Source organism: Plecotus auritus (genome assembly GCF_963455305.1).
Source record: "Plecotus auritus genome assembly, chromosome: 7".
NCBI classification, from domain to species: Eukaryota; Metazoa; Chordata; class Mammalia; order Chiroptera; family Vespertilionidae; genus Plecotus; species Plecotus auritus.
The window spans coordinates 121,015,472-121,034,897 of record NC_137774.1 but is presented as its reverse complement, the minus strand read 5'-3'; the positions used below and the strand labels follow the sequence as shown (position 1 = coordinate 121,034,897).

Below are 19,426 nucleotides of genomic sequence, written 5' to 3'. Positions count from 1 at the left end.
GCCTAAGGAAGCCTTTCTTCCATAGAAGTTGCCTTACAATTTGGGTAACACAGGTCTAGGCTCCAGTTTTCACAATATTTCCATCAGTCCTACCTCATGGCTCTCCTTTTAAATCACAAACATTGAACATCTCTGAAGCTGGTTACACTTTCCTCCTTTACTCAATGACAGCAAAACTGGCAAACACTAAACCACCCCACTTCACCCCCCAAATTGGCACCTCTTTCCTACTTTTTTATCAAGGGTACTACTATCTGTTTGGTTCTCTGGGATCACAGCCTTAAATTTATAGTCTTCTCTCTCCTCACCCCCACCATATTCTATCAGTCAACTGCAGGCCACTAGAATCACATAATTCTGAATCTAGGGATAATATAGTTAATGCCCATCCCCCTTAAGCAATGTGTCCCATTACTAACTAAGCTGGGACCAGAACTCAGGACTCAATCCTCCTATTTTGTCATGCTGCTTTTCTTCTACTACGTTGTGTTCCACACACATCTGCTATGTGAGATTCAAGAGTGTGGGGGTCTATTCCTTCATGCCAGACAGTTTACATTTTAGTTAGGGAATATTAGAAAATGATTAAATACTAGGCTAAGTACTACCAGGAGGTGTAGTAAGGACTCTCAAAAAGGAAGGAAGATTATGGGTTATAAGATATACTAGAAAAGCCAAAGATCTTGTGGAAAGGGTGGATCTTGGGTAGCAATTTAGAAAAGACTAACTCCAGGGAGAAGTGCTCTGCCTGAATAGAAAAGCGAGAAGATAGGAATGAGTACTATGTGGGCAGAGGACAAGTGTGTCTCTGTGTAGAGTTCTTTCATACTTGAAACACTACACAAAGGGTAAGAACTGGACCTGGAAATCTCTGTCTCATCTTTCCTTGGGCTCAAAATTTGTCTTCAGTTTTGCTTCTATCCACTACAGAATAAATAGGACATACAGTAATTTAAATTTCAGACCTCTGGGATTTCAAAAGATTTATCACCCTGTGAAATAACCCCACCCTAATCCTCTCCATGACCCTCTCAGGCAGGGCCTTAGACCTGATAACTAATTGGAGATTCATCTAAATTTTGGAACAAGAGAGGGAGTTGCTGAAAGAAGTGTTTCAGGGAAAGTAGTCCCTTCAGTCATGTGTAAGAAAGATGGAGATGGACGGTTTGGGGTTAGGATAAAGGATTAGCTCCAGGGGATACTTTAGAGATACTCTGGTGATAAGGGCCTAAGTTAGTATTACTTCATCTGGAGCAAGCATTCTGATGGAAGAAAGATAAAATGTGCTGAAAGCTTGACTACCAGGCACCAAAGAAAAATGAAGTGAAGGTAGCTCCAGGGGTCCCAATCATCATCTCTGGCCAGTTAGCTCCAAACTTCCTCAAATTAAGCTCTTAGTCTCACCTTTGAAAGCCTCTGTCTATTTTAAGCCCATATCACCAAGTACCTAGATCAGGGGTGGTGAACCTTTTTTCTGTCAAGGGCCATTTGGATACTTATAACATCATTCGCAGGCCATGCAGAATTACCAACTTAAAAATTAGCCCGCTGTATTTGGGCAAACATTTAATTAACTCACCTCTAATGCCTAGGTAGGACCAGACCAAATGATTTCGAGGAAGGGGACGTTCCCTACCCTTGATCTAGATAAAGGCCTTCCTCCCTACCTTCAATTCCTTCCAAATGCTGCTCATCATTCAAATAGCTAGCAGAAGCTATCTCAGACACCACTCTCAGTATGTTTCACAGCCTACAATGGGTTCCATCAAAGCAAAGCAAACTTCTCCACATAGAGCCATCTACAGAATCAACCAATTTCATGCTACACTTCCTCTAAACTGTGGTTCAGCCATGCTAACCTTTTTGTCTGTTTGTTTGTTTTGTGAACATTTTCTTTTCTATTATTCTACCTTATTCCTGTTCCTTCAACCTGGCATACCTTCCCAAACACATTTTGCCAATCCATGTTAATCACTCACTTAACATTCAAGTTTAAGATTACTTTCCTCACCTAAGCCTTCTTTTGGATACATCAGGAATGGAAGACTTAATGTGTTTAATAACACAAGGCAGTAAATGTGAGACAGGGTGTAAAGCAATAAGGAGTAGTGAGCACCTGAAGAATAAATGTCCAACCTAGAGAGGATTCAAATTTTTAAAAGTTAAATCTTTTTCAGGCCAAATAAAACACTGCTGCCACCATTTTGCTAATTCTGACCTATACCCACTTTGAATTAACTCCTGTTAGCTGTTGTTTTTTCAGATGCCTGTGTCTACGATTCTACTACATTGGGGGGTGTATTTTTTCATAGATTGTCTTACTCCTAGTTATAATGAAAGAGAGGAATCAAACACATATTTAGCTTACAAGTATTCATTATGCATTATGCCCAGCTAAAAAATATTATAAAATTATTTGGCCATGTTCTCTTTATATATGTGGTACACACGATATACTTGTATACCTTACAGATTACTATTCAGGGTTGTATAGACAAAACAATACAACTATGCTTTACATCAATTTAGAAACTTTTAAGAGTAATTTTTACTTTATCCAGGTTTTTTTGCCTTATCACTGAATTTAGAACCTAACCTCCTGATATGCTTATTGTTCTATTTGTATTGCTGATTCCTCAACAAAAATGATAATTCTGTTTACATAGTTTTGTAATGCACAGAGCATTTTTATACCCATTGTTTCAAATGAGCCCCCTAAAACCAAACCTGGGTGGTAAGAAGGTATCATTATTCCCCATTTCAGAGGAGGAGATAAATGAGTCTCCAGCAGGTAAAGTGTGTTGCATAGGGTCATCAAACTAATGATTAGCAGAGCTGGTCCTCAAATCCAGCCACCTGAATCCCTTTCTTTTTCTTGCCTCTATAGCCGGTTATCTCATAGTGCTGAGTATTTAAAAGCCCATATGCTCATTCAGTTATTCTGGCATTTTGTTTCCAAAGAAAATGAATTTCATGAAACCACTACAATTTCTAAAGTTCAGTTTCTTATTAAAAAATGGTTTTGGTCCTGGCTGGTTTGGCTCAATGGTTAGAGGATCGGCCAGAGGACTGAAGGGTCTCTGGTTCAATTCCCAGTCAAGGGCACATACTCAGTTTCAGTTCAATTCCTGGCCCTGATCAGGGTGCATGGGGGAGGCAACCAATCGATGAGTCTCTCACGTGGATGCTTCTCTCTCCTTCTCTTCCTCCCTCCTCCCTCTCTTCCACACTCTATCTAAAAATTAGTGGAAAAAAATATCCTCCAGTGAGGATTAAAAAAAAATAATAGGGTTTTTTGCTATAAGGACCATGTATAGTAAATATTTGTGCTAGCATTTTTCATTTATAAAAAAATAAAAATAGTTGTGTGCTTATCCAAATTGGAAAAACTGATTACTGTTACTAAAAAACTCCCTTAAGATATCTGACAACCTAGAAAAGAAAAATACATAAGAGAATCTCAAACGCTTTATTGATTTTAACCCCAATTTTAGATTTTAAGAAATGCAAAAGGCAGCTAGAACTCTATGCCACTTATGCATCTGACCAGTGTGTTAATGGGATAGCTACCAGGAATAAGTTCTTTTTTTTTTTTTTTTTTAATATATTTTATTGATTTTTTACAGAGTGGAAGGGAGAGGAGGGATAGAGAGTTAGAAACATCGATGAGAGAGAAACATCGATCAGCTGCCTCCTGCACGCCCCCCACTGGGGATGTGCCCGCAACCAAGGTACATGCCCTTGACCGGAATCGAACCTGGGACCCTTGAGTCCGCAGGCCGACGCTCTATCCACTGAGCCAAACCGGTCTTGGCCAGGAATAAGTTCTAAAAGTCAAAAAACAAATTATTCAAGCAGTTAAATTTTAATCTAAATGTTTTTAAGCCTAACTGCACAAACATAACCTGAATTCACTGTACATTTTTTAAATGATCATGTAAATATAGGTGGCCAAATATGATATGGCATGTTTTAAAATAATGTTTAACTCACTAAGTACATTCGCATTACAAATAAATTTCAACAGGGCTTCAACTTTTGATTTTTCAGCCTTAATTAAATATTGACACCAAATAGCTCTTTTAAAAATCAAGTAACTCTAGTGTTTAACTGAATAGTAGTCAACTTATAATCTAAGTAAGATTGTGATTAGGTATCTTCATCCAGCCAAGAAACAATGCAAAACTGGAACTAGCTAGGGAAACTCTTTTTGACAAATGCTTCAATAACCTGATAAAGGTGATGTTTTGCAATCAAAAGGTCTGTTAAGTTCTTAGTCCAAAGGCTAACATGGGCCAAATAAACAAGTTTAAGTTTATGTGGGCTGCAAAAAAACAAAAGCTTCAATTTTCATAGAAACGTAGGTTTATTTCGATAGAGACATGCAGAGTACAAAGGGCTGAAATAAATGAGTTATCATTAACATAAAATAATAGAACATTTTAATAAAAATTAATTTTTTCGTGACCATTAGCTTACCAGACACTGAATAACCGCACAAATAAGCGTAATGCAAATAAATCTATTTTTCTTGTTCCCCGAAAGCAAAATATTTCCTGTTGCACATACCAAACAAGTCAGTCCAAGACTAATGGCATGGCAATCGGCTCTAAAATATTCGCTGCTAGTATTAATGGAGAGAAATGGTTCGCCTGCGCGTAAGGCATGTAAGGGTAAAGAATGCAACACAATTACAGTAATCAGTCATTAGCAAATGTTGTAGTTCGTTATTAATAATTATGTATAACAGGATATTGTAAAAATTAAGTTACAAAATTTTTATTAAAATGTTTCTTACATATCTTTATATTGGCTGGGCTGCAAAAATATTCGTTGTGGGCCACATGCGGCCCACAGGCCACAAGTTTGACATGCTTGGTGTAGGCAATGCTAAAATGCTCAAAAGTTTGATTATACTCTTGACATGTGCTGTTACAAGCCAATTCCACTGCAACAAAAAATTGTTCTATGTCCACTTATTTTCAGGGACTATTCCTCAAATATATCAGGACTATAAAAATAGTAAGTAATTTGCTAAGTAATCTTAATTTTACTGAGTAATATTAATTTCTGACATAATTCTTTTAGGGTGAAAGAGTAGGAGCAAAGCTCAGGTTTCTTTGGAGTTGAACAAAAGAAAGTTATCCTATAAAAGTTGTTATAACCATCTCTTGTTTGTTTATATATTACTTACATGTAGACAAATTAAATCTATGGTTACTTTTACTCTATCAACTACCATTGTTTTTGTGAATATACAAACATAAGAAATGGCATTCTTGGTCTAAAAAAGCATGATTTCTCTAAGAAAATCATTATAGAGATTTTTTCTAACTTTATTTCTTAAGGTTAGAGATGTACTCAAAATACCTTCCACATCCCTTTTGAACCCATCATGGAACTTTGTCTTAACTCAGTTAACTCTTGAATTATTCTTGAACTAATTAAGAATTCTTAAATTATTTCAAATCAACAAACAAGCATCTATTACTAGTAAATATCGAATATTTACCTGAATACTTAAACTGCCTTATAAGTTATGATAAAGACAGTGCTAAAAAAAATTCCAAAGTCAAAAATAGTTTTGGAACTTTACCAAAACCAGAAAACTCTATAAATAGTGAGTGCATTAAGTGGGGTTGTTTTAAGAAACAATTATAGCTACCTAGTCATATTTATTGAGGGCTTAAAATGTGCCAGGCACTACAATCATTTTTTATTAACACTTCTGGGAATTCTCAGAACACTCTTATGGGGTAGATACTATTATTTCCACTTCTTGGGTAAATCTAATGAATTACCAGAGGTTACATAGCTAATAAGTTACCTGAGATTTAAACCCTGGCCTGTCTCACTTTAAGAACTGTGTTCCACCCACACTTTATACAGCTAGCCTCTCTTGCCCCTCCTTAAAATAGTTAATATCTATACATAAAAAATGCTAATATGCTAAGTGTCCATCCAACCAGTCGCTATGATGTGCACTGACCACCAGGAGGCAGATGCTCAATGCAGGAGCTGCCATGATGTGCACTGGCCATTTACAGAGAAACGGCAACGTGGACCTGGCGCCCACAAAGCAACACTCAGCTTCCACCAAGTGGACACAGGTCCCACCACCACCCCGGATCGACACACCATGAAATTGCAGTTGCTGCTGCTGAGACCCCATGGCGCAAAATGAGGCCCACAGCCCAGTCCAGCCCTGAAACGGTGGCTGTGGGTGCCGGGTAATGACGTCAGGTAGCAAGGCCTGGCTTCCTCTCCATAGCGACTAGCCTCCTTGGAGTTTCTTCAGCCCAGGAACACGGTTTGCTTTATTGCCAGGTACAAACATTTCACACTTTAACTAAATGTCTGTGAAGCGTTTTCCCATGCCTCATCTCATTTGATCCTCACAGAAGTCCTGGAGTAGGTAGATAGGAGATTCGATGGAATCCTATTTTCTTTTCATTAGCCAGAAAATGGAGATTTAGAAAGCTTAGAAACTGAAAAGAGTAAGAAATGGTGTACCTTGAAAATGACTTCAGGTTTTCTCACTGTGCAGAATATAGTCAAACACTGCTGCAGTTAAATATTTTACCCTTTGTTCTCCCTGCGTGATCTACAATAATAATTTGCTTCATATTGATATTTACTGCTGTGTTGCTGACAATTACCTGAAAAAGAAGTTGGGGTGCTTCAATGGGCTGGAAAAAGTTTATCTAGATTAGAAAGCAGGTCTAATTAAGCAAGTTCATTCTATATATATAAAAGGCTAAGTTGACTCGCACATGCGTGATACATATAAAGCTCTCACTGGCACCAATCACACGCGTGTGTTTCAATCTGTCATTGTCGATCGTGAATTTGGTTAACACTTCTACTATAGAGAAACGGCAAATAGCAATATTAAAATATTTCTTCTCATTAATTTCCTTTCAATGTGCACGAATTCATGCACTGGGCCACTAGCAGTTATATAAAATGTGAAAGATCTAACCGCCCAGTGTAGCTCAGTGGTTGAGTATCAACCTATGAACCAGAAAGTCTCAGTTTGATTCCCGGTCAGGGCACATGCCTAGGTTGCAGGTTCCAGCTCCATAAAGGGCATACAGGTGGCAGCCAATCAATGATTCTCTCTCATCACTGATGTTTCTATCTTTCTCTCCCTCTCTCTTCCTCTCTGAAACCAATAAAAATGTATTTTAAAAAATAAAAATAAAAAGTGAAACATCTGAAAGCTGGATATTAATAACAGATGAGAACTGAGAGCCTTTGAGGGGATCACTTGTTTTGGTTTTGCACTATAGCTTAAGGAAAATATCAGACACCTAAATTTGTTTCCACCTGTGCAAGTAAACAGCAAAAAGTATTTATTTCCCTGGTATACAATTTGTATAAGATAGACTATATTTCTTTCCTAAAAGAAGTACAATACCATTTTAATAACTTATGCTTATGTCTTATTACTTATTAAAAAGTTATTTTATTCTGTTATTTAAAATATCTCCTGATAGAGAAAGCAAAAACTACACAATTATTATATTTTAACTGCTATAACAACAACAAAAAATAATCTAGGTAGGGAGAGAAGAGAAAGAAAATTGGAGCTAAAGCAGGAAACAGCACAGAAAATCAGATTGTTGTTCATGAAGAAATCAAATATACTCAGCTCTTGTCAGAAACTGGTAATATGTTTAGAATGATAGCATGGATGTGAAATTTAGAGATAATCCAAAGCTGCCTTAATAAAGGCTGCCTCCTTCTGTGCCCCCAATCTTTTATTAGATACCCATCCCCTAAAAAAGAGTCATTAAGCTCCACAAAATCTAGTATTTTGCTTTGTGAGTCAATCTAAACTTTTTCTGGCCATCATAGCATTGAAAAGAGTGAAATATAAAAAGGCTTACCAAAACAGTAGTGAGAAGAGGTCAAAAACTTAATATAGTTAACACAATCCTTGTTTCGAAAGATAGCTTCTGGCAAACTGTAGCTGATGCAGGCCAAATTTTTACAAACATTACTGATGTCTTAAATCTTTCTATTTCAAATAGCTCTTAAAGGAACATAGAAGGCAAAAATCTAATCTGAATAACCAGCTAAAAAGTTAGTTACTGTGAACCAGACTTTAAACCAATAATACTTGAAGTATAACATCCTATCACTTTTTTTCCAAAACAGAGCTTAATGTGGGCTTTATCCTCCTATCTAATAAAAGAGTAATATGCAAATTGACTATCACTCAAACACACAAGATGGCCGCCCCAATGTGGTCAAAGATGAATGCCCCCATGTGGACACAAGATGGCTGGCAGGGGAGGGCAGTTGTGGGTGATCAGGCCAGCAGGGGAGGGCAGTTGGGAGGGACCAGGCCTGCAAGAGAGGGCAGTTAGGGGTGACTGGGCTGGCAGAGGAGGGCAGTTGGGGGTGACCAGGCCTGCAGGGGAGGACAGTTGGGGGGGGACCCAGGCCTGCAGGGGAGGGCAGTTGGGGGCAACCAGGCCTGCAGGGGAGGGAAGTTGGGAGGGACCAGGCCTATAGGGGAGGGCAGTTGGGGGTGATCAGGCCTGCAGGGGAGGGCAGTTAGTGGTGACTGGGCTGGCAGAGGAGGGCAGTTGGGGGTGACCAGGCCTGCAGGGGAGGACAGTTGGGGGGGGACCCAGGCCTGCAGGGGAGGGCAGTTGGGGGCAACCAGGCCTGCAGGGGAGGGAAGTTGGGAGGGACCAGGCCTACAGGGGAGGGCAGTTGGGGGTGACCAGGCCTGCAGGGGAGGGCAGTTAGGGGCAACCAGGCTGGGAAGGGAGAGCAATTAGGGGTTACCGGGTCTGCAGGGGAGGACAGTTAGGGGCGACCAGGCTGGTAGGGGAGGGCAGTTAGGGACAATCGGGCTGGCAGGGAGCAGTTAGGCATCAATCAGGCTGGCAGGGGAGTGGTTAGGGGTGATCAGGCTGGGAGGCAGAAGTGGTTAGGGGCAATCAGGCAGGCAGGCAGGTGAGCGGTTGGGAGCCAGCAGTCCTGGATTGTGAGAGGTATGTCCGACTGCCCATTTAGGCCCAATCCCGGGCAGTCGGACATCCCTCAAGGGGTCCCAGATTGGAGAGGGTGCAGGCTGGCTTGAGGGACACACACACAGACCCCCCATACACGAATTTCGTGCACTGGGCCTCTAGTATATAATAAAACCCTAACATGCAAATCGACCTAATGGCAGAACGACCGGTCGCTCAATGCAAGAGCACTGAGCGTCTGCCCTCCAAGAGGGAGGTGACCAGCGGCGGCAATCAGGGGGGCAGAGCCGTACAGTGGGGGCACCAGGTCGCCAGCCAAAGTGAGTGCCAGGGCCCCCTCCCCCCCATGGCCCCACCCGCCAGTTGCCTGCAGAGTGAGGCTACGACTCGCAGTGGTGGCGGGGGGTGGGGCCGGACAGTGGGCGGCGTCAGGCCGCCAGCCAACATGGGTGCCAGTGGGAACCGCCCTATCACCCCGCCCGTCGGTTGCCCAACAGATGGCCCTGATCGCCAGCCAGGCCTAGGGACCCTATGCTATATATTGGGAACAGTCTCTTAGATTTAAAAATTAAAACCTGGCAAGGCTACTCTAACACTGAAAAAACAGGATGATGCAGCGATGACATGCATGGACTCTGGCTTGCACATTTTGTGGTCAGCCCTGATTCTGACACTTATAACTGTGTGATAAAGCCAATTACTTAACTTCTCTCTGCTTCAGTTTTTCCACCCATAAGATGGGGAAAATGGTACAACTGCCTCAGAAGGATCATGTTATCTACTACTTTTTATAATGAGGGCAAAAAAAAAAAAAAATGTAGCTGTCCATACAACAGCAAGATGCCTTTCACCTGTATGAAAAGTACGGTCACTGCTGCATGCAGTGCCCGGGATTGAGAGAAGGATGTCTGACGGCCAGTTTAGGCCCGATACCCCCTGAGGGGTTCTGGATTGCGTGCAGGCCAGGCTGAGGCGCCCGCCTCCCCACCCCCCGCCCCGCCATGCACAAATTTTGTACACTGGGCCTCTAGTAATTGTATAATAACCTTACATGTCAAATCTGACTATAAATGTAAATGAAGATTTATCCCCTGGGATCATAATCTCTAGAGCAGAAGTGTTAAGGAGGAGTAATAAAATAAGCTTGGATTCAAAGATGGAGATTATTATTAAAATACTGGAAGTTTCTAAAATGAAGCATTAAAAACACTTTTACAAGGGAGCTGTTAGAAAGGTAAAAATCAGAAAACTACATAATTACACTTAATGTTTTAAAAAGATCACTCTGGTTCCTGTGTGGAGAACAAATTATGGGAGGAAGAGTGGAAACTTGGAAACTAGCTGGAAGTCTATGGCAGTGGTCCTCAAGAGAAATGATGGTGCCTGGGATGTGAGTGGTGGTGATTGATGGAGTTAGGTTTTATTTATTTTATTTTTATTTTTTTTATTCCACAAACATTTATCGAGTATATATACTATGTGCCAGGCAAAATGTCAGATGGTGTGCAACCACAAATTAAAAAAATAAAATTTAATTGGGTAAGGAAGAGGCAGATATGTAAGCAAGCAATTACAATGAAGTGATTTAGTGTCATGAGAAAAGAACGGGGTAGTCAATTCGTTTTGGGGAGTGAGTGAGATCTGAAAGATAAGTAGGAATTTGCCAAGCAGACAACAGTCAGATATGAGTGTGGGCTAGTTTGGGGGAAAGACATTTCTGGTATAGAGCACATTGAAAAAGGGCAGAAATACAAAACAACATGGTTATAATTGGTTAGAACTGGAGTACAATGTGCTCTGAGGAACTTAATGAGAGCTGTGTCTAGAAGGCAGGAGCCTGAATATAAGGGGCAGTATATTAGGCTAAGAAGCTGGTCTTCATTTGCTTGGTGATGGGGATGATGGAGTTAGATTTTAGATGACTGAAGACTGACAGGACTTGCGGATGGATCAGTCAAAAAAGAGACACAAAAGGATTACTAGTTAATCCCACTTACAAAAATGCGAAACACTCAGGAAAATATAAGTTTGAGCAGTGAAATCAAGACTTGTGTTTGGATCTGCTAAGTCTGGGGTACCTATTAAACTTTAATAAGGAGATGAGGTGTTGGAAGTAAATGCCTGGAGTTGGAGGGAGATCAGAGTTAGAGATAGTATTTGGAAATCATTAACATAAATGCATTTAAATTCATAGGGCTAGATGAGCTTACTTAAGGAGAGTGAATAAAGAGAAGGGAGCTGGAACCTCTAGCATTCAGGGGCTAGTCAAGCAGAGGCTAGTCAGCAGAACAGAGTGAGAGAGATTGGGCTAGGAGGTAGGAGGAAAATCAGGATAGTTTCTAACTGGAGAGGTTGGACAACAGGATGGAATACTGCTGAGGTTGGGTAAGACAGGCACAGAAAGATGACATCGTACTTGGTAACACGGGACCTAGTCAGTTGCAGTCTTAGGAGTGTGGTGGAGACAACCCAACTGGAGTGGGCTGAGCAGAGGATGGGAAGTGAAGAAGCAGACACTGCTTCTCAGGCACATCCTCAAACATAATTATTCTCTTTATAGATGTCCCCCTTGAGGAAAGAGTTTATTGAATTTTTTTCCATATGTCTATACTTTCTTGATGGCAGGGACTGCCCATAACATTAATCTTTACATCTCCAGTGCCTAGTTCTATGCCTGGCACATGTCAGAAGATTAATAAATGTTTACTAAATGAATCAATGAGTATTTGGTAGTTATAATTCTGACTCCTACCTCTTAATCTTTTATTAAAGAAAAAACATCTTAAAATACGCACCTGAGTTTTTATTACAGGACATGTTTTCTGGTTCTCTGAGGCAAAAGGATTTCCAATAATTGAAACCAAAAGCAATGATACTAAGTAAATGTTATTCTAAAATATGCTAACACTTAAGTTTCCAGGTAAGCATATTTAGATTCTAATGTATCTCAGTGAATCTTATTAGAAAGGACAAGCCTGGCTTCACCCTTGAACAAGCTCACTGTTCAGTGAAAAAGTCTTCTAGCCAAGATTATCTCATGGACCATGAACCAAGCACCCATAACTAGTCCATGACAATGTGTATGTATGACAAAAGTATTATGTATTCATGATGATCTTTCATTTTGTTTTTCACAATGAAACTGCCAATCAAAAAAGAAAGAAGATAATGAAAACACTAAAACAGAAATGGAGTTAATGTAGAAATAGTGAAGGGAAAACATTGACCCTTTCAAAACCTTTAGAAATCATTTCAAAATGATGCTTGAAATGTACATCCAGGTATATTATAGAGAGTTAGTTAACATTTCAATAATCGACAGGGACAGAAACCACAGGTCTGATCTTCACGTTAAAATCAAATTTGCTTTTCATATTATCTGTGTTCTATGATGGTTTTAAGTGCAATTTATAGAGAAGGTTATTGAATAAAGGAAGTCCATAAAAATACAAACAAAACTTTAAAAATTCCTGCTTAAAACCATAAATTTCTTCCACATAATAATTCCAATTTTCCCTCAAATTTTCATCCAATGTAAGTTTATATAAAACATGTAAACAATATAGTATTGTTCTAGACTAGCCTCAAACCCTGAAATATACTTCTCAAATATAAAACATCTAATCAAACCTAAGTCTCTTAATCACCAAACAAAATACAGGGTGAATGTTCATTAACCTGGTACACATCATCTTTTTATCTCCAACCCCACCCTACTCTCCCAACTGCTTCTGATTTTCCTTTTTCTACTAAGGGTACCTACTCCTGCTAGTGCTGATGGCTAGAAATCTCAATTCAACCCTATTCCTTTAAAACCTGTTGTTAAATTCTATAGATTCTATTTATCTCTAATGCCTCCCACAAGCATCTACTTTAGACCAAAATTATCTCTGGTCTGAACCACATACTTGTTTATAACTTGTCTATTTCCTTCCAGATTTACCTTATATTCATCATGTACACTGAGGCTAGAATAATCTGAAAGCATAGCTCAAATCACCTTAAATTTCTACTCAGTCACCCCAGTCTTGACAAAATAAAATCTAACCTGCTCCAATCTGCCTTTCCTCTTTAAATCCAATTACATTTTTCTCCTTCTCTCCAGATTAAGTGGAACAGGGTCTTCCTTACAATTCTCGAAGTCTGTTATAGCTTTTCCATGCTTGTGCCATTCCCTTTGTTGGAAATGTGGTCCCCCATCTAGTCTCTGCCTGCTGAAATCTTGCTAAAATAAAATCCTTTAAGACCCCAGATCTGTAGACCAATAACATACAGGATCCCCCAAAGGAAACAAACTATGGCATTTGTCTAACAATCTAGCTCTATGCAACTAGTAGCCAAAAGCTCTGACTGTAGAGACTATTCAAGGCGGTAATTTGATTCATGAATCTTTAAGGAGCATATCCTAATTAATTTAGATATAATTGAGCAAGTATATTTATAGATAGGTAAATAAACTAGAAGGGAGGGAGGGAGGAAAAGAAAAAAAAACAACAACAGAACAATTCTTGTAAATTTAACCTGAGTTATGCCATGTATTGATTTCAGCTTCAATTTGGCTATGGAGACACGGCCATTAAATTATTGTATTCTATTCCAGGCCCATTTTTCTAGATTTTTGCTTAAGTCATAGGAAATGTCATATGGAGTTAAAGGTATGCAGGAGAGTCAAATGTGGGGTTATATATATATTGTTTTCTTTATTCTAAAATTTAGCTCATCTTATATGCATAAATGCCCCCAAAAGCACATTTTAGGGACATCTTCTCAAGTACTCCAAATATATTTGGCCCAAACTGGCAAATAAGTGTGATTAAACTCTGGTGCCAGGTCTGAGCCTCACTGTGGTCTGCCAATTATTAAAAATGACCCAGCATTGGTTTAGCTGAAATTCTCATTTTCCTCCCTCTGCTGGCTTTATCACAAATTACCTAATACGTGCTCTGAGCACAACTTCCACAGTGCAAACAAAGCAAATGGAAAGGCAGATCTGGTGATTGTCCTCCAGTAAGCTTTTCTGTAAATCATTCCAAGAATTCTACGCCCCTTTCCTTTTAAATTCTTTTCTTGAACATGTTCCAATCCTTCACATATGTTCTTTCTTTCTTCTCCCAACTCTGGTGCCAAGATCCCCAGTCTATCTTTTTAGTCAATCTGGCTACTGCTTTTCACTGGGAGGGGGCCCCTCCTTTGCCCTGAGCACCTGATCATTTGAATAAACTTTCAATCATACTGCAACATGGGGCACAAACTTGACTTTACTTGATAAAAAGCATTTTAAGATCAAGTTCAGCTTGAAGATAGGTCTAAGTTAAAAGTCAGTAAGATTAACTTATTTAAATTAAACCTGGCTACATTTAAAAAGTGCAACAAAAGGAATGTGCTAATGCAGGCCTCATTGTTTTAATTAATTACATGTCAGATGACAGTGGCAGCTCTGTGCTGGCAGGTCCGGATGCTAGAATGGTGCCTTTGGGAGAACAGGGTCTTCTGTAGTATTTATAAGGTAGATTATTGAACACACAACACACATACACACACAATTGAGGACAAGCGAAAAAAGGAAGAGGTAAGGGGAAAATAAGGTATGAGTCTTTTCTCTGCCTTAAACCACAATTAATGAAATGTTCAAAAGTTATCCTGGTAGAATGAAAGGCTAAGGAGAGGAAATCACCTACCCCCCATGATCTGTGAGATCAGTGATTTTAAAAGATCAAGTAACACATTAAAGGGAGGTACTATGAAGGACATTACTATGAAGGTTTAAATAAGACTTTATGCTTTGATAGTAAATAATAGTATCTGGCAACTGAGAGAGATTGAGTTCCTCATGCAAAATTAAATGTAAGTATTTTTGTAGGAACTTTCAAAAACACGATTATTTTCCTAAAAGACACTAATCAAGGCAAGAAAACTAAGCCAATAGAGTTGACAAGAGAATGTGTTAACAGAATCCTTATTAAAGGCATTTACTTTCTGATACTCAGACACAGAGAATGAATGGTCAAGCCCCTATCCTCTAATGCATCTATGCAAGATTTTTTTTATGTAATAGTTGGATAAACATGATATTATTTTAACCACCACATTTGAAGCTTTAGGTAAACATAAAAAAAAATACATTGACAGGCTCAGTGATGTTAGAATCTTCTTAGACTATCTTGATAAGATTTATATTACTACCAATAAGTTACTCAAATGTCAAAATAAAGCCAGCTACATTACTGAAAAAATTTAGCTAAGATATATTTTAGAATTTTAGGTTTTAATTTTAACTATAGTTTTAGGATACGTTTTGGAGAAATATGTAATTACAGTAATATATGCTCATTTTAAAAATGTAGAACTTATATAGACCACACAATCACAGACATCAATTTAGGATGACTATAAAGTTATAATTTGTGATTTTATTTATTTTTTTATAGCAACTTGTTCCTTCATCCAAAATAATCTATAGTAAAAAAAGAAAGTAACTGCAATATATCCACATCAGTATCAGTATGTCTAAATTTATTCTGCAAACTATGAAAATAATGTTCCAGTTAACATGTTTTATATAAAATCAATTTGAAACTATTTCTGTATTCAAACTGAGTGGAAAAACAACCTTTAGGAGATAGTTACTCCAACTGTAGCTACCATTCCTGCACTCATAATGTCTCTCTCCCCCACCCCAATCCCTACTTAAAAAGGTTCCCAAATTAGCATTCTTCATTTCTTGTCTGAAAATAGAAAACTTAAATAATGAAGGTCAATTAGGTTTGTTTGTTTTGTTTCCAATTAAAGATTGTTTTCATGAACCTTAATAATTTCATATACTTGCTCAATTATATCTAAAGAACTACTGTATTTTGTCTAAAACACAGTTTCCTAAAATTCCTGAATGTACCTCCCTGAAACCTTAGGTCAGTGGATTAATTTAGAATACAAAACCCAATGGACAAAAATAATCTGGATAAAAATAACTCTCTGATGCTTAATTTAGGAAATTAACCTGTTGAAATTTCTGGCTCTCAGAAAGTCATTAGAAGAGGAGTAATAGTGATAATCTTGTACAGGCCAAAGCCACTTGGAGGCCACTTGTCAAGCATTATGAACCTTCCCAAACACAGGAATAATAAGGGCAGTTTTATGTAAGAAATTAAAGTCATTCCCGCCCTCCCCCCACTCTCCCACCCCCCCGAGAGAATAGGCTTGATCATCAGAAACTTCTTCCCAATTACCTAACACATGCCAACATATTTCCAAACAGCAGCTACAATTTAAAGTCAAGAGCCCTTCTTCTGATAAGGGTGGAAGGTGTAAAATACCAAATAAGTATCCTTCTACTGGATGATAAAAGCTCAGCCTGAAGCCTAATGCTGGCAACTGTTATCTGAACGTGCCAGAGGACCCTGCAATAGTACCAACAGGATGATAGTCACCTGAAGGGTCCCTCATTTCTTTTTCTCCAGTTTCTTCCTACTTTTCAACCATTAGGAATTAACATTCTCATCCCCTTCCTGAGCCCCAGTGGTCATACACATCAGTGAGCATTGAGGGCCTGTCACCTCACTCTCCTTGGATATCATCCCTTTCCCCTATGGGCCTCCTCATGCACCTCATCCTTGCCAAGTGTATAATGTCTGTCAGTCTTGCTGTAATCAACTGTATAGTTTACCTGTTGTTCTCCCAAAGTTGATCAACTGTCCCCAGAGATGCCTCTCCACCCTGTGTGTCAGTCTTTCTTTGCTCCCTGGATCTGTTTCTGACTGGAGGTTAGCCTCTTCCTGCTGGCTTCTTCGTCTCCGGCCTTTGTGTTTTTCTCTTTACATCCCCTGACCTACCTTCTTCCCACTGTCATTCCTTCCCACGTCCTCCCCTCGGAACAGGCAAGCTTATCTCCATCTTGCAGGGCTGAGTTTCTCTCTCCTGTCTGCCTGCCTCTGTCCCTCAGCCTGCCTATCTGGCTTCCCCCATATAGGCCTCCACACTCCATGCTGGTGCTGGTCTATTCTCTGCAGGTGCACCTGTCTGGGAGTAGCTACTAACACATGCAGTATTGTATTTCTTGTCTCTCATTGCATTCCTATTGCTGGGTGTACACTGACCTCTCAGCCACACAGACATTTTCCCTGAGATTTCATGGTAAAGGTAACTTTCTCGCTCTGCATGCACTCCTCCCGCCCCTCCCAAGTCTGAGTGTTTCTCATTTTATGCCTCTCTGGAGGGTAACATATGTGCCCTGATGTGTACATCCATGTGTCAATTCTGTGAGTGCCCTCCTGAGACCATGCTCACCTCTCTCTCTCCTGATATTTACACCTACACTGTCGTGTGAGTTCATGTACTCCCCAAGCAGTGCACAATTGAATACCTCCCGCTGTGTGCATGTTTATGTAGGGGGCCTCTCTGAATGTAAGTCTCCCTTGGCTCAGGTTCACATGCTCCCGGAGAATCAGGGTTCACACCTCTCCTGTGGCTCTCTACCTCTGTCTTCCTTGTATGCATTTAAAGTGCCTGGCACTAGTGGGAGCTCAACAGATGTTCAATTTCCACTTTTATCTGAATAACTGAGTCTGCATCTGAGTGTCCTTCTGTGCCTGTTTTATGACATCAGTTAACTAGAGCGTGTTTCCTTGATAATGGACTGAGCTATTTGTTGGACTGAGCTATTTGTTAGGATGCGCTGTGAGTTATATCTCCCTCCAACTGTCTCTCCTCTGGGAGTAAGTGTTACCCGTCCACATATGGTAGATACCTCCCCTTATGCGATGTGTCCACTCCGGTCTCCCTCATCCACACATGTCCATAAACGGCTTCTCCATGCACCCAGATTGCAGTGTCTCTTCTCTGTCCCTCACTTTTTTTTTTTTTAACGTGAGATTTGTACTCCAATTGCGGCGTGTGTGTCTACAAGAGCCTTCGCTGTACTCGAGTTGTGTACAGAACTCGGTGCGGGGTAAGACACTGGATGCGGTATATCCTCCCCCCACCCTTAATCTCGCTCGGTCTCTGCGTCCTTGAGCCCCCTTCCTCCCCCCGGAGATGCGGGGCATCTTTCGGGTACGAGGAGCCTCCACGAATCTGTCCCCAGTAACCGATGCCTAGCTCCTGGGAGAGCGCTGGGTGTGTAGCTCCCTGGATCGCGGTGTTCGTGCGTCTCGGGAACCCAAAGCGCCTTGTCCCCAAGTCCCTGGGAGTGCAGGGCACGAATGTGTTCCCCTCCCCACTCGTACGTGGAGCGCCTGTGTCCCAGCCTTTGCGAGTACAGGATGTATGTCTTCCCCCCCACCCCGCATATGCGGAGTGCCTGTGCCCCCATCTCTGCGAGTACGCGGTGTGCCCCGCCATACACGAAGCGCCTATGTCCCCAAGTCCCTGCGAGTACAAGGTGTGTCCCATCTCCATAAGCGGACCGCCTATGTCCTGTCTCTACGGGTCTACGGTGCCTGTTACCCCCAAACGCAGACGGCTTGTGCCCGCGGGTCCTCAGGAGTTCATTACGCTGCACCCACCCCACCCCCACCCCCACCCCCACCCCCACTCCCACCCCCGGCCGTAAGCAATGTGGTTTCCTCACTTGACTCCTGGTACCTCGCTCCCTCACTGGGACAGAAAAAGCCAGGAAACCCGCGGGCGCCGTCGGAAAGTCCCGCAGCGGCGGCGCAGCCAAGGTAGAGCAGCGGTTGCCTCGGCCCCGCCGCCAGGGGCCGCCCGCCCGCCTGCCTCTCAACGCCCCAGCGCCCGGCTGGCCCAGGACGGCGTCTTCTGCGACCCTGCCCGGCCCTGCCGCCACGGGCGCTGACGGCAGCGGCGGCGAGTCACAGCGCCCCCAGTCCCGCGACGGGAGCCGGGGGCGGGGGGAGGCGCGGCCAGGCTGTGAGGGGCGCCCTCTCCCTCCCCGAGCCCGGCCAGCTCACCTTGTGGCTCTGGTAGGTCTCGAGCGCCCGGATCGCCGTCTCGGTGAGCTTCACATGCAGTACGGTGATGTTGTCCTGCCCCAGCCGTCCGCACGACAGTCCATAGCGCTGCTCTTCCCGCAGGCCCGCCGCCCCCCCTGCCGCCATCTTAAACTCCCCGGGGTGCCGCCGCCGACGCCGCTCCGGCTCTAGTCTCCACTGCGGCCGCGGCTGCTCGGGCTTCTGCAGCCGCCGCCACAGCTACGGCCATCCCGCAGCTGACGTACTGTCATATACTGCGCGCAGCTAGACCTCGGGCTGCCACCGCCGCCGCCGCCCCACCTCCTGCCCCGGGCCCCGCCCCCAGCTAGTCTCACTGGCCCGGTTCCCCGCAGAGCCGCCCTCATTGGCCGCCACCCTCACAGGGGCGGAGCCCAAAGTCGCTGGAGTTTTGCTCGCAGGACGGGACATCCAAGAGGTGAGAGGCTGACGTCGAGGTGACGCGCAAACTTAATCACATCTTACGTCACGTCTGGTTGTCTAGGCTCCTCG

At 41.9% G+C, this 19,426-nt stretch overlaps 1 protein-coding gene across 1 annotated transcript in view; it reads right to left on the bottom strand.

Annotated features, from left to right (window-relative positions):
* ELL2 (elongation factor for RNA polymerase II 2) overlaps positions 1–19,203 on the bottom strand; it is a 93,328-nt gene extending 74,125 nt beyond the window's left edge. Inside the window, exon 1 of the mRNA XM_080682706.1 lies at positions 18,896–19,203. Within this exon, the coding sequence (XP_080538832.1) occupies positions 18,896–19,042 (147 nt within the window). The 5' untranslated portion in view covers positions 19,043–19,203. The remainder of the gene's footprint in view (positions 1–18,895) is intronic.
* Between the last annotated feature and the right edge of the window lie 223 nt (positions 19,204–19,426).